This window comes from Homarus americanus, unplaced genomic scaffold, assembly GCF_018991925.1.
Source record: "Homarus americanus isolate GMGI-L3 unplaced genomic scaffold, GMGI_Hamer_2.0 scaffold45562, whole genome shotgun sequence".
NCBI lineage: Eukaryota > Metazoa > Arthropoda > Malacostraca > Decapoda > Nephropidae > Homarus > Homarus americanus.
In genome coordinates this window covers 10,181,880-10,193,957 of record NW_024744839.1, presented here as the reverse complement: position 1 = coordinate 10,193,957, position 12,078 = coordinate 10,181,880, and the positions used below count along the sequence as shown (strand labels likewise).

Here is a 12,078-nt window from a genome sequence, read left to right as displayed (position 1 = left end):
CACACACACACACACACACACACACACACACTTCCACACTTACACATACCTCTTTGCACTTACACACACCCATTCACACTTACATATACATCTTTACACTTACACAAACACACAGACATGTCCACACTTACACATACCTTTTCACATTTACACACTCCCCTTGACACTTACACTCACCCCTACACACTTACACACACACCCATCAATATCTACACTAGCTCATTCACACTTGCACACACATATCCACACTTAAACACAGAGCTCCACATTTACACACACACACACACACACACACACACACTACTACTACTACTACTACTACTACTTTGCTGTCACTCGGAAACGAGTATGACGACCATCCAGCTATGATACAATGATAGGAGTTAATAAAGATGTTAACTTCGTTCGTGAGATGTGAGGTGACTCAAGTGGTTGATACGGAATAGGGAGAGCCGTCCACAGATGTTGCACGCGTGGAGGGCTACATCTAGTGCAGGAGGGGGGACGGCAGCTTTTTTCTGGCGTTGGCGCTTGTCTGCCTCGGTATGGAGTCTAACTAGAAAATTTTGGCAACTTATTTTGTGCTCCTCCAAGCATTACTGTGTCGAATGATCGTCTTCCAATGAACGGATCGATTTGGCACTTTTCAGGTTTGTCTTAAGACTATCATTATAAGTTTACCATTGCCCATTAGCGTTACATTTAATATTCATTAGATGACTGTTAAGTAGCTGATTTAGCAGTTTATTGTCATTCATGCAGGTAACATGGCCAGTCCAACGTAGTTTTCCATGGATAATGGTAGCCTCGATTCTCCTACAGGTGGTGTCAGCGAGAATATCGACATTTGTTAATCTTGTCTTCCAAAGGAACTCGGAGGATGGAACGTAGAATACGTTGGTGAAAGTTTTCAGTGCCTTGAGGTGCCTCCTGTATGTGTCCCATGTCTCGCTTAAGACGTGGGAAGGAATCTGCCAAAGGTTTGACATGCACATCTGTTCCGATGTTGAATCTTTTCATCAATGTCCGGGGTGGTGGACATGGAGGTGCTAAGGTACTGATTATGGGTAACATAAGAACATAAGAACATAAGAAAATAAGGAGTCTGCAATAGGCCGGTTGGCCTGTGCATGGCAGCGCCTGTCGAGAGTTACAACCAGCCTCCTTTTAAAACGTTCCAGTGTCCCAGCTCTTATTACAAAGTTGTTAAGCTTGTTCCACTCGTCTACCACCCTATTTGTGAACCAGTTTCTTCCTATTTCCCTTCTGAACCGAAACTTATCCAACTTAAATCCGTTGCTACGAGTCCTATCCTGCTCGGATATTAAAAGAACTTCATCTATATCTCCTTTATTGATTCCTTTCACCCACTTAAATACTTCTATCATATCTCCCCGCACTCTTCGTCTTTCTAGGGAATGCAAGTTTAGTTTCTTTAATCTATCTTGATATGGAAGGTTTGTAAGTCCCGGAATCATTTTCGTCATTCTTCGCTGCACCGACTCCAGTGAATTGATATCCATTCTATAATAAGGGCACCAGAACTGAACAGCATAATCGATGTGCGGACTGACAAACGCAAGATATAAATGCAATATTACCTCCGCACTCTTATTACTTACACTTTTATATATGGCAGTACCATTAGCCTGGATGAATGATGGAAGTGTGATTGAACCAGGGGAAGGCTGAAACAGAATCTGAGTCTTACATGCATCACCTCAAGAGCGAAGTGTGCAAATGCATCTGAGTAGGTTTTCAGGATCTCCTGTAGGTCGCCTTCATTGAGATCGACGAATGTGAGATCGCATGCATACTAAAGTTCAGTAATGGAGACGGCCGACACCTTTGTTCCAGCTCGGAGTCGTCTTATGTTGACAAGTCCCTTCATCCGGTACTTGATGTCCACCCCGCCGGCTAAACTGGCACAGGCAGGAGTAAGGAAGGCAGCCAAAAATATGGAAATGAAAGTTGGTGCCAGTACACATCCTTGTTTTATCCATTTGGATTGGGAAGAAGTCAGATTGGGGTCATTTTGCAGGACACTGCTGTTCATGCCATCGTGAAGTTGCCTCGCAATGGCGATGACTCTTGGTGTGCAGCCAAAACGACTGAGGTATTGCCAAAGGGCTTCCCTGTTGACCAAGTCGAAAGCCTTAGTAAGGTCTATTAAGGCCATGTACAAGTCACGACGCTGTTCTCTGCATTTTTCCTGTATCTGGCGTGCAGCAAAGATCATGTCAGAGGTGCCACATGGTGATCTAAACTCTAAAGCTACATTGAAATTCTGTGAGGGAGTTTTTTTCCCTAGTTCTTATAGATATTGACAATGAAGGTGTCTTTTAGAGCTTGGCTGATTTCCTTTTTCTCCCATATATTCTTCAGGGGAGAATGGAGACGGCTGGTAAACAGAGGTCCTCCTGCTTTATACACCTCTGCTGGGATTGCATTAGGTTCTGTGGCTTTGATATTTTTTGTCTTTAATTAGGGAGTTACAGTCGGATGATCGGAGGGGGACCACGCCATGAGTCATTGGGCCGTACAGTGTTTTAGTGGAATTGAAATACTAGTGCATGTTGTGTTAATCTGCAAATACTTGCATTTCACACGCTATATTTTTCCACCACTCGTTCATTAGATTGCGAAGTTCACGCTGGTTCGTCACTTTCTTCTAGTGGAAGGTATCGGCTTTGGTCCGAGACTGTGGGATGTTCTAGCAGTCAATTAAAGCAGCACGTTTACCATTGACGAATACGTTGATTTTTAGGTAATTTTCATCAAATCAGTCCTGGTGTGTTCTTTCGATCTCGCCGAGGGTCACTCTGCAGGTTTTCTTCACCTCAGTGTCGAGGATACCCTATTCGGCACTCGGTTTTGGGTTGGTTGTTGTTGGGTTGTTTATCAGCCCATCCTCGAACTGCTCTCTGAAAGCAGTTGCTTGGTTTTAAAACCTCTTCTGAAAAGCTTGTTGCCTTCGCTGTTTTGGGGTGACGTAAAGGGAGAGTTTGGCACTGATGAGCCGATGGATGATCTGTGTCACAGTGGTCTAAGCTATACTGTACATGGCTTGGGTGGTGAGGACATTTCGACAATCTCTTTACCTGACAAGGTGTTGGTGATAGTGAGGTTGTGTTCAGCACACTTGCTGGGGAAGAGTACACTGATGGCATTACACTTGCCCACTCAGTTTCTCCCTATGGTTCACCTGCCATAAGTAAGCATCTCTGCCAACTCTGGCATTGAAGTCATCTAGGAGCTCAAACTTATTTTATCTGGGGATAGATGTTAGTACTCCGTCACAGTTGGCATAAAAGATCTCCTTGATGTCATCCTCTACATCCAGTGCTGGGGCATATGGTCTGATGAAGAAGGCATGACGTAATAATAATAATAATAATAATAATTAACGGTTTATTGAAAGAGCTTGGCAGCCAGAAGGCTGAAAATATCCAGTTACATATTTGGGGAATGGGTTACGAATTACAAATAATATACAAGTAACATAAGTGACACAAGTAAGACATATAATAACTAGATGTGGAAAAGCTTAAACTACAGTTCATTTCAACATAGTGACAGTGTAAGGAGCAGTGTTTACTGGGAGTGAATACACTGATTTATTACAAGTTATTGATAATTTTTACAATGGTTGGGACTGGGCTGTTCTTATAGCGATCAGTTCGTGTACGTATGGGCTGGATGCGGTTGTGGTGTCGAACAGCAATTCTCGGACAAGGGATCTCAGGTGGTAGTAGGAGCCGGTGTCGAGGATGGTGTAGAAGCTTCTTACCAAATTTGCAGATGAGGTCGTGGTGATGGTCAGTGAGAGTCGAAAGGGTCAGTGTGTTGAGCGCTTCTTGATATGTGGAGTAGGAAGGGAGAGAATAATCTTGCATGCCCTCTTTTGCACTTTTTCTAGGTGTTTACGTTGTGTGGCATTTAGGGAGGAAGACCAGGTGGGGGAGGCATAGGTGAGCTTGGGAAGTATGAATGTTGTGTAAACACTGAGGAGCTCGTGTGCAGGAACTCCGAGGGACTTGAGTCGGCGGAGGAGGTGGAGACGGAAACTGGAGGATTTGATAACTTCACTGACGTGTGGTTTCCAATTTAGTTTGTTGTCTATGGTGACGCCGAGGAGCTTCGTGGAATCTACAACCTGGAGTGTGTTCGGACCTAGAGTAATGGAAGGAGGTGGGACAATGTCGGAGGAGAGGTTGATGTGCATAACCATGGTCTTGGTATGGTTGATGGTGACATGGTTGTTGGTGGCCCAGTTTTGGAGACTGTTCAATAAATCCTGAAGGGCGGTATAGTTGGGAGCAGAATTGTTGACGCTGATCCCAATGGTGGAGTCGTCGACATATTTCCAGCGAGCAGGGGTTTCTCTTAGGGCATCATTGATGAGCATAAGGAAGCAGAGTGGTCCCATCTTGGTGCCTTGGGGACGCCACAGGTGAGTGACTGAAAGGTGGAGACAGCCCCTCGGAAGCGTACAGCTTGGCGTCGGTCACTGAGGAAGTCTGTAAGCCATGGTATAAGACTTCTCCGAAGCCCGAGGTCAATAGCTTTGTTGATGATTATATTGTGGTCGACTAGGTCGAACGCTTTAGTGAAATCAATGAAGGCGACAGCTACAGACGTTTTCGTTTCTCGAGATGGCGGTATATGTAATCGAAAGCTGACAAGACAGTGAGTGGTGGAGGAAGTTTTCATGTTGCCAAATTGCTGAGGGTCTACGACTCCTGCAATATCAGCATAAGCCCAGTCGAACACAAAACTTTCACAGATTAGGCTGGGTATTGGGGTGATTGCAATAGGTCGTGATTCAGTGAGTGATTCAGTGGGACTCGGGAGCCTTCATGAGGCGCTCGTTGATCCCAACAGCCATTTCATTTAGCCAATGTAGGATGGATTGGTAAAGGGCAAAGCCGACTCTATAAATGTGTTTTTTCTCTGAGTAGGCTTTCCCTTTCAAAAGAGGGTATAGTCGGGCCTCCATTCTGTGAGTCGACCCTCGGCTGGGAGCCACGACTCATTAATGGCTGCTATGTCGATGTTATACTGTGTGTGACCCATGTCTTGCTGACGTACAGTAGGGTGGAAAGAACCACTGATCGATATACGTGCAACTTTGTAGATAATTTCAGCTCCTTACAGTTGAAGATACGGATACTGAGTGTGCAAAAGGTTTGAGATGCTCATCTGATCCGATGTTGAATCTCTTCATCGATATCCACATTGGTGCAGAGCAAAGCTACTACTACTATTAACCTGGATGGATGGTAGAGGTGGCTGAACCAGGGACAGGCTGAAAGAGAATTTTAGTCTTACGTGTATTCACTTCAAGGCCGAAGTGTGAAGCATTGCATAGGTGTTCCCATCAAAAACTTTACAAAATATTTTTAGGTCAAAAGGAATGTTGTTGAACGGTTTCAGATCATAACATCTTGCTTGAGATAACTATCAGGTTACCTAACTTAGTTGACATAAATTATGGCAGCTGTTGGCCAAAGTTATGACCTAAGCTATGGCAGCTACTGGCCTGAGTGATGGCCGCTGTTGATATAAGTTATGACAGGTGTTGACTACGTTATGACAGTTGTTGACCTACTGTAAGTTAGGGCAGCTGTTGATATAAGTTATGACAGTTGTTGACCTAAGCTATGGCAGCTGTTGACCTAAGATGTGGCAGCTGTTGACCTAAGTTAAGACAGTTGTTGACCTAAGTTAAGACAGTTGTTGACCTGAGTTATGGCAGCTGTTGATATAAGTTATGACAGTGTTTGACCTAAGATGTGGCAGCTGTTGACCTAAGTTATGGCAGCTGATGACATTAGTTATGGCAGTTGTTGACATGAGTTATGGCTGATGCTGGCATGAATTATGATAAACGTCATTAGAGGTGAGTTTTTTTCAGAGAATACTGCAAAAAATAGGTTTCATATATCATATCAATGGAAAATAATATAGAAAGATTAATCGAACCAATTAAACTTTATCTTAAAAATAACAGCTGTGTTTGTTTATGTTTAGCAGGCAAGGGGGAGTTGGTCGATGTACAGTATATATAAACGCTGGAGCCTTGCGACGTGAAAGAAGTACCGAAACCCTTGGGACCCTCACTAAGTGATGAATAATTGTTGTGGTTATATTTGTACATATTTCCTCGATGTGAAATTTTGAAGCTATACGAAGAAATAGACACATTCTTAGGATGGAGAATGAAGAAGTCACAGCTAGGCTGTACCGACTCACACCCAACTGTTTTTGTTATTTTTCATAATATTTGTTATTACAACTATGCCACTAGCCTCTTGAATCATTATGTAGCTTGTAATAACTTTTTTTTATATTGTACATATTTTTTTCCGCTTCTTAAAATCTTTTTGTGTATAAATTTCACGTCCTCAATCCAGGTGATATCCTTAGCTTGTGATTGGTTGGCATGTTTTGAGAGCGTAACTATGATTGGCCAACTGGCCCGCCGGAAGACTTTCTCTGCAATGTTTACGTTTGAGTTACAATTCCTTTACAACATTATAAAATAGTTTTGAGCAATGGGAGATTTACATTATTGTAAGCAGTTTGTAAGTTTAAATACTGTAAGTCGGTTACAAGATTGCCAAGCGTGTAACTTACCAGGAGTTTTGAGTATCTGTCCCTTGGAGTTGAAACTATTCTTATTTTTCACTTATGTGTTTTTATTTACAGGTTGTGTTCACCTCTGAATGGGAAAAACACCGACGATGTGTCCAATTTGTTTACCTATCTAACGGACAATGTGGAAGAAGTTGTTCAGTACAACAGATACGAGGACAAGATCAACATTAATACAATATGCGACATAATGTTGAACGGGGAAGGAGACGCTATAGACAGGTATGACAGAACTATAACTGTGTTTGTTTTCATATTTTCTCACTTAGAACTTTGAATTATTAGTTAATCAATGACCTCTAGGAACAGTGTGAATACAAAATAAAGTAAAATCTGGAATTAAATGTTGGGTTAGAATAGTGATGATGACAGCTGGTGTGTGTGAGTGCAAGTCTGCTTTTGTTACTGTAATTAGATTTGTAACAGATATTTCAAAATATTAGATTAATAATGATAAAGTGATGTGTGAGAAACAACAACTGTGTCCGCCTAATAAGGTTAGTAATTACACTAGTCCATCAATAACTAGATATTATGAAAGATACAACACCTTGTGTGTGTTCTTTCAGAAGAAAATATTAACAATTGTCAGCATTGATCTCATGATGAAATGTGAAATGTTGCAAGAGCTGAGAGACACATAGGAGTGTTTAGTTCCTGCCCCTCACCTCTATATATGAATACGTGGACACCTAAACCTTAGACGTCCACATTTCTTTCACCTGATGGTTAGCCACCCGATCGCTAACCGAACGTAACGTAACCTAATTTATCTTAACCTAATCAAATCTACTCTAACGTAACGTAACCTAACCTAACCTAACTTAACCTAACCTAAGTCCCTGGTAGCATATGAGTTCAGTTGTGTCAGTCACCCCACACCGGTACACCCCAAACCCCCTTCCCTCTAAATTCATTCAATTAAATGACTTACCTCTTGGGGAATGGTATAGCCAGACCCCCGTTCTGTGAGTCGACCCTCGTCCGGGAGCCGGGACTCAATAATGGCTGCTATGTTGATGTTATATCTAGCCAGCTCTTTTGCCACAAGGGCGGTTCTTCTTTCAGGAAGCTCATTTGTCCCAGTATCCAGAAGGGTCCCGATATTCCATGCAGCGACCATAAGAGGTTGGATAGTTTATTTTTGTTTTGATCTGTCATTATGGTTGTGTTTTTGACTGCATAAGGATGACCTTACTGGGTGCGGTTGCCCAGTCACGTTGGCTCTTTAGGCAGGCTATGTTTAGGGCACCTTTTCAAGCCCTCTCCCCATGTGGGGTGAGCAGAGTGGCTCCTCGAAAGGGCTACTCAGTCGCACAGACAGGACCGGATTGAACTGCTACCTAGATCCCAGTGCTTAAACGACCATCTTGTCTATGCCACCCATGTACAGAGTTGTGACTAGAGACTCCCGGCAGTCATCTCTGCCTGTCCCCATCGCAACTTGCCGTCGCCATTGGACTTTTGAGAGTATCGGGGTTTTGATGGTGATAAGAAGTAATATGAGATGGATGATGACTGAGCGTTAGTTGATTTATGTGGTGAGGCAGGAGCTCAAGCTGCATCCACACATCTTGGCTCTCCCTTTTCCTGATCCAGTGGTGCAAGTGTTGCAACGACTGGGGAGAGGGAGAGTTGCAATGAACTGCCGATAGCCCAGTTTGTTGGGTTTAGCCCTAGTAGCCAGTCCATCATGCATTTCTTTCGACCGCCAGTGTAGTCGCCTATACCGGCGTGGGGGTCTTGTTGGTGCTCTGTAAGCATGTCTGCCTGATGTGGGGCGCCACCGCAGATTTTTCGTTCAGGGCTTACCCCCGTAACCTTACACCTATCGAGGTTAATCCTCAAAGCAGTGGGGCAGTGATTGGTAGGCGCCAGGACGTATCCACATGTCAATGGGCCTATGCGCCGTTCCTTAGGGGCCCACTGCTGCTCCGAGATCCCACGCTGGCCACGAGGAGGCTGTGTAATGGCAGGGAAGGAATTATGCAAGTTACTTTCCTGTTCGTTACGAGGGCTAGCCAGCGGCGGCAGCTGAAACTGAGAGGACGCAAACAGTGCTTGCACCTTAACACTAACATAATGCTGCCACTCTAGATGCATTACACCACCCTGTGTGTGTGCGTGTGTGTGTGTGTGTGTGTGTGTGTGTGCCCCCTCCCCACACACACACACGCGTTCCTGTATACAGTGTATGAGGGTGGCTGTTCTTGTATATAGTGTATGACAATGAGAGGTGTCTGGGTGAGTGTTCTTATATACAGTATATGACAGTGACAGGTGTCAGTGTCACTGCTCTTGTGTACAGTGCATGAGAGTAACTGGTGTCAGGGTGACTGTTCTTGTATATAAAAAATTCTGCTGTCTCTCTGGGACACATAGGTTTCAATTTTGTCCACCTTTTCATAAAAGGTAGCACCGTAGGTTATAAACTGTCCTACATATACAAATATTAATAGCCTTCAAGCTCAGAGGTTTAGTTCCTGACCCACCACTGAGATGTAAGCGTACGTCTATAGAGAGCATGCGCAGTGGTGAGCGTGACTTAGAGCGTCCCTGCCGGGTTCAGTGCACCACGTGGCATGAGAGAGGGTCGTGCATAATTGTAAGCTGTTGCAATTTCTGATGCCATATATTTCCTTTTCTAAGGTAAGTTTCATATGCTGCTATCTTCACACTTGGGAGTAGATGTAACTGTTTGATGTACCGAAATGTCCCCAATGCTTAAAATTTTTAATAAAAGTGTAAAACATGATGGCCCGTAAAATATCCCACCATGAAAGTTGTTTATATAAATAATTTTCTGTGATGAATATTCAAATTATATAATAACTAATTGCAGACTATAATAATGCTGCTGAATTATTATTTTTGATTAGCCTACTGTCATTCCCAAATGCTGTCTTTGAGTGAAAATACTTATTTTTTGTAAGGGTCTTTATATTGCTGTTTTTTCAGGTAAAATGGCAATAAAGATATATTTATTATAAAATGAAACATCTGCAATCATAGAACAAGAGGTTTCATCTGATCCAGAGTCAGAAGTTGACTTTAGTGACCAGGTAGATGACACAGAACATGTGCCAGAAGTTTTGTGGAACGAGGCAGTTGAAGATTGAATTTCAGATGATAATAAAAGTGAAGATGATGAACAAAGGTGTTGCAGCCACTAAGAAAGACAGTAAACCAGGGAGAAGGGTAGTGTTTAGACAAACAGGGAAGCCAGTTCCTCCTGGAGCATTTTCTGCACCAACAAGTCCTAGTAAAGAAATTTTGGACCTCGAAGACCCTACTCCACTTGATGTTTGTTCTAAACTAATATCTAAAAGTATCATTGAACATATGGTTTTCCAAACAAATTTGTATGCTCAGCAAAAGAGAAAGAGATGCTTTCATTGGAATAAATATGCTGATGGGAATACACAAATTGCCAAGTTACCTTGACTACTGGAGCACTAACCCATGTTTACATAACCCATTCATAAGCAAAGTAATGTCAGTAAATCGCTTTTGTTGGCTTTTGAATCATGTCCATCTGAATGATAATATACTGATGCCAGACAGAAAGAGTTCAGATTATGATAAGCTCCAGTACGTCCATTTTGAACTTGTTACAAGAGAACTTCCAGAGGTCTTTCATCCTATCAACAGTGTTGCTGTGGATGAATCTATGATTAAGTTCAAGGGACTCTCTTCACTGAAACTGTATCTCCCCAAAAAACCTGTAAAAAGAAGTTATAAGGTATGGATGTTAGTAGATAAATCAGGATATTGTTTGACGTTTGATGTATATACTGCCAAAGTACTGTAGGTAACAAAGAAAAGAAAATATGGCTGCAAATGTAGTAACTTCACTAGTTAGTGAACTGCAAGGAAAAGTGCACAAAGCTTACTTTGATAACTATTTTACTAGTGTTGAGTTGCTGGAAAACCTGGAAGAAAATAAAATAAATGCTTGTGGCACGGTGAAACCCTCACAGAAAGACTTGCCATCATTCATTTCAGGTAAAAAATGAAACGTGGAGACTCTGAGTCATTCACAAGTAACACAGGGCTTGCTGTAACAAATAGCAAGATAGGAATGATGTTTTCATTCTGACAAACTTCCATGGTCCACAGGAAATTTCTGAAGTCCAGAGAACAGAAAAAGATGGATCAAGAAAGACCTATCAATGTCCCCTTTCTGTTGTTGACTACAATGCAAATATGAACTATGTAGACAAGTTTGATCAGCTGATGGCAGATTACAAACTTGATCCCCGCAGTAGGAAATGGTAGCATCGCATATTATTTTACTTCCTGGATGCTGCAGTGGTAAACTCATACATACAATGCAAGACAAACAATAACAAAATTTTACTGAAACAATTCAAACATCAGCGTATTGATGGTTTTCTTGCGGCTACATTGATACAAAGAACGAGGACATCCGCAAGAGAGTCTCATTTGCAAATCAAGAAGTCAAAACCTACAGTTTCAGTAGAAATACGTAGAAAGGAATCAAGTCATCAGCCAGAGTGCGCAACTCGAAGATGTTGTGCTCTGTGCAGCACAAAAGTCAAGGAAGTACGCACTGACTGGGCCTGTTCTGTATCCAAAATGCCTCTATGTCTTGGGTAAAATAAACAATGTTTTCCGAAATACCAGGCATAAATAATGAATCTAACATATTTTGTATGCTAAATATGTAAGTGTGAGGATGAAGAAAAAAAATATTTTCTTTAGAATACCTTGATTTTTGTTTGCAATGTTCAGCAGCACACTGCATAAAGGATATTTTCGTCTTTTTGGCAAAAGTCAAATTGAAGATTGTATTTCTTAATTGTTGTAGACAATGCGACTTCATTTTAGGATATTTATTCTTCCCTTCTCTTATAATCCATAAATATACAATCATATATAAGTTGCATGGTGGGGTGAATTTTACACCTCCTAATTATAGCTAATTAATGGCAGTTATTTTTGTGTGTGATTCTTCAACTAAATGTATAATTAGTTCATTAATGAAAGTGATTTTACGTTGAAATAAAGGAAAATATTTTTCTGTGCAACATTTTTTTATATTTTTTTACCCCCAAATCCTCTGCCCCAAAGAAATATAACCTCATGTACGTTCTTTTGCTGCCAGATATGCAGACATCAACTCTATGATCTTAGAAGAATATGGAGAGTTATGTTTAGATCACACTTACGACGCCATGATTAAAGAACTTCAAGTTACCAGCTGGGAGGGTAACGAGGATGTTGGAGGTGAGTCGACCAACAGCTAAATAAATGTGTAAACTTAACAATAGATATATAATAACATCATCCTACACATGATTGCTGGCCACGAGTGAGTAAACATCTGTCAACACTGTCACGCCACGAGTGAGTAAACACCTGTCAACACTCACGCCACAAGTGAGTAAACACCTGTCA

The 12,078-nt window shown here is 41.9% G+C and overlaps 1 protein-coding gene across 1 annotated transcript in view; it reads left to right on the top strand.

The window, feature by feature from the left end:
• LOC121878145 (putative serine protease K12H4.7) overlaps nucleotides 1–12,078 on the top strand; it is a 35,536-nt gene that overhangs the window by 14,660 nt on the left and 8,798 nt on the right. Inside the window, exons 5-6 of the mRNA XM_042384160.1 lie at nucleotides 6,712–6,879; nucleotides 11,786–11,907. Coding sequence (XP_042240094.1) covers nucleotides 6,712–6,879; nucleotides 11,786–11,907 — 290 coding nt within the window. The remainder of the gene's footprint in view (nucleotides 1–6,711; nucleotides 6,880–11,785; nucleotides 11,908–12,078) is intronic.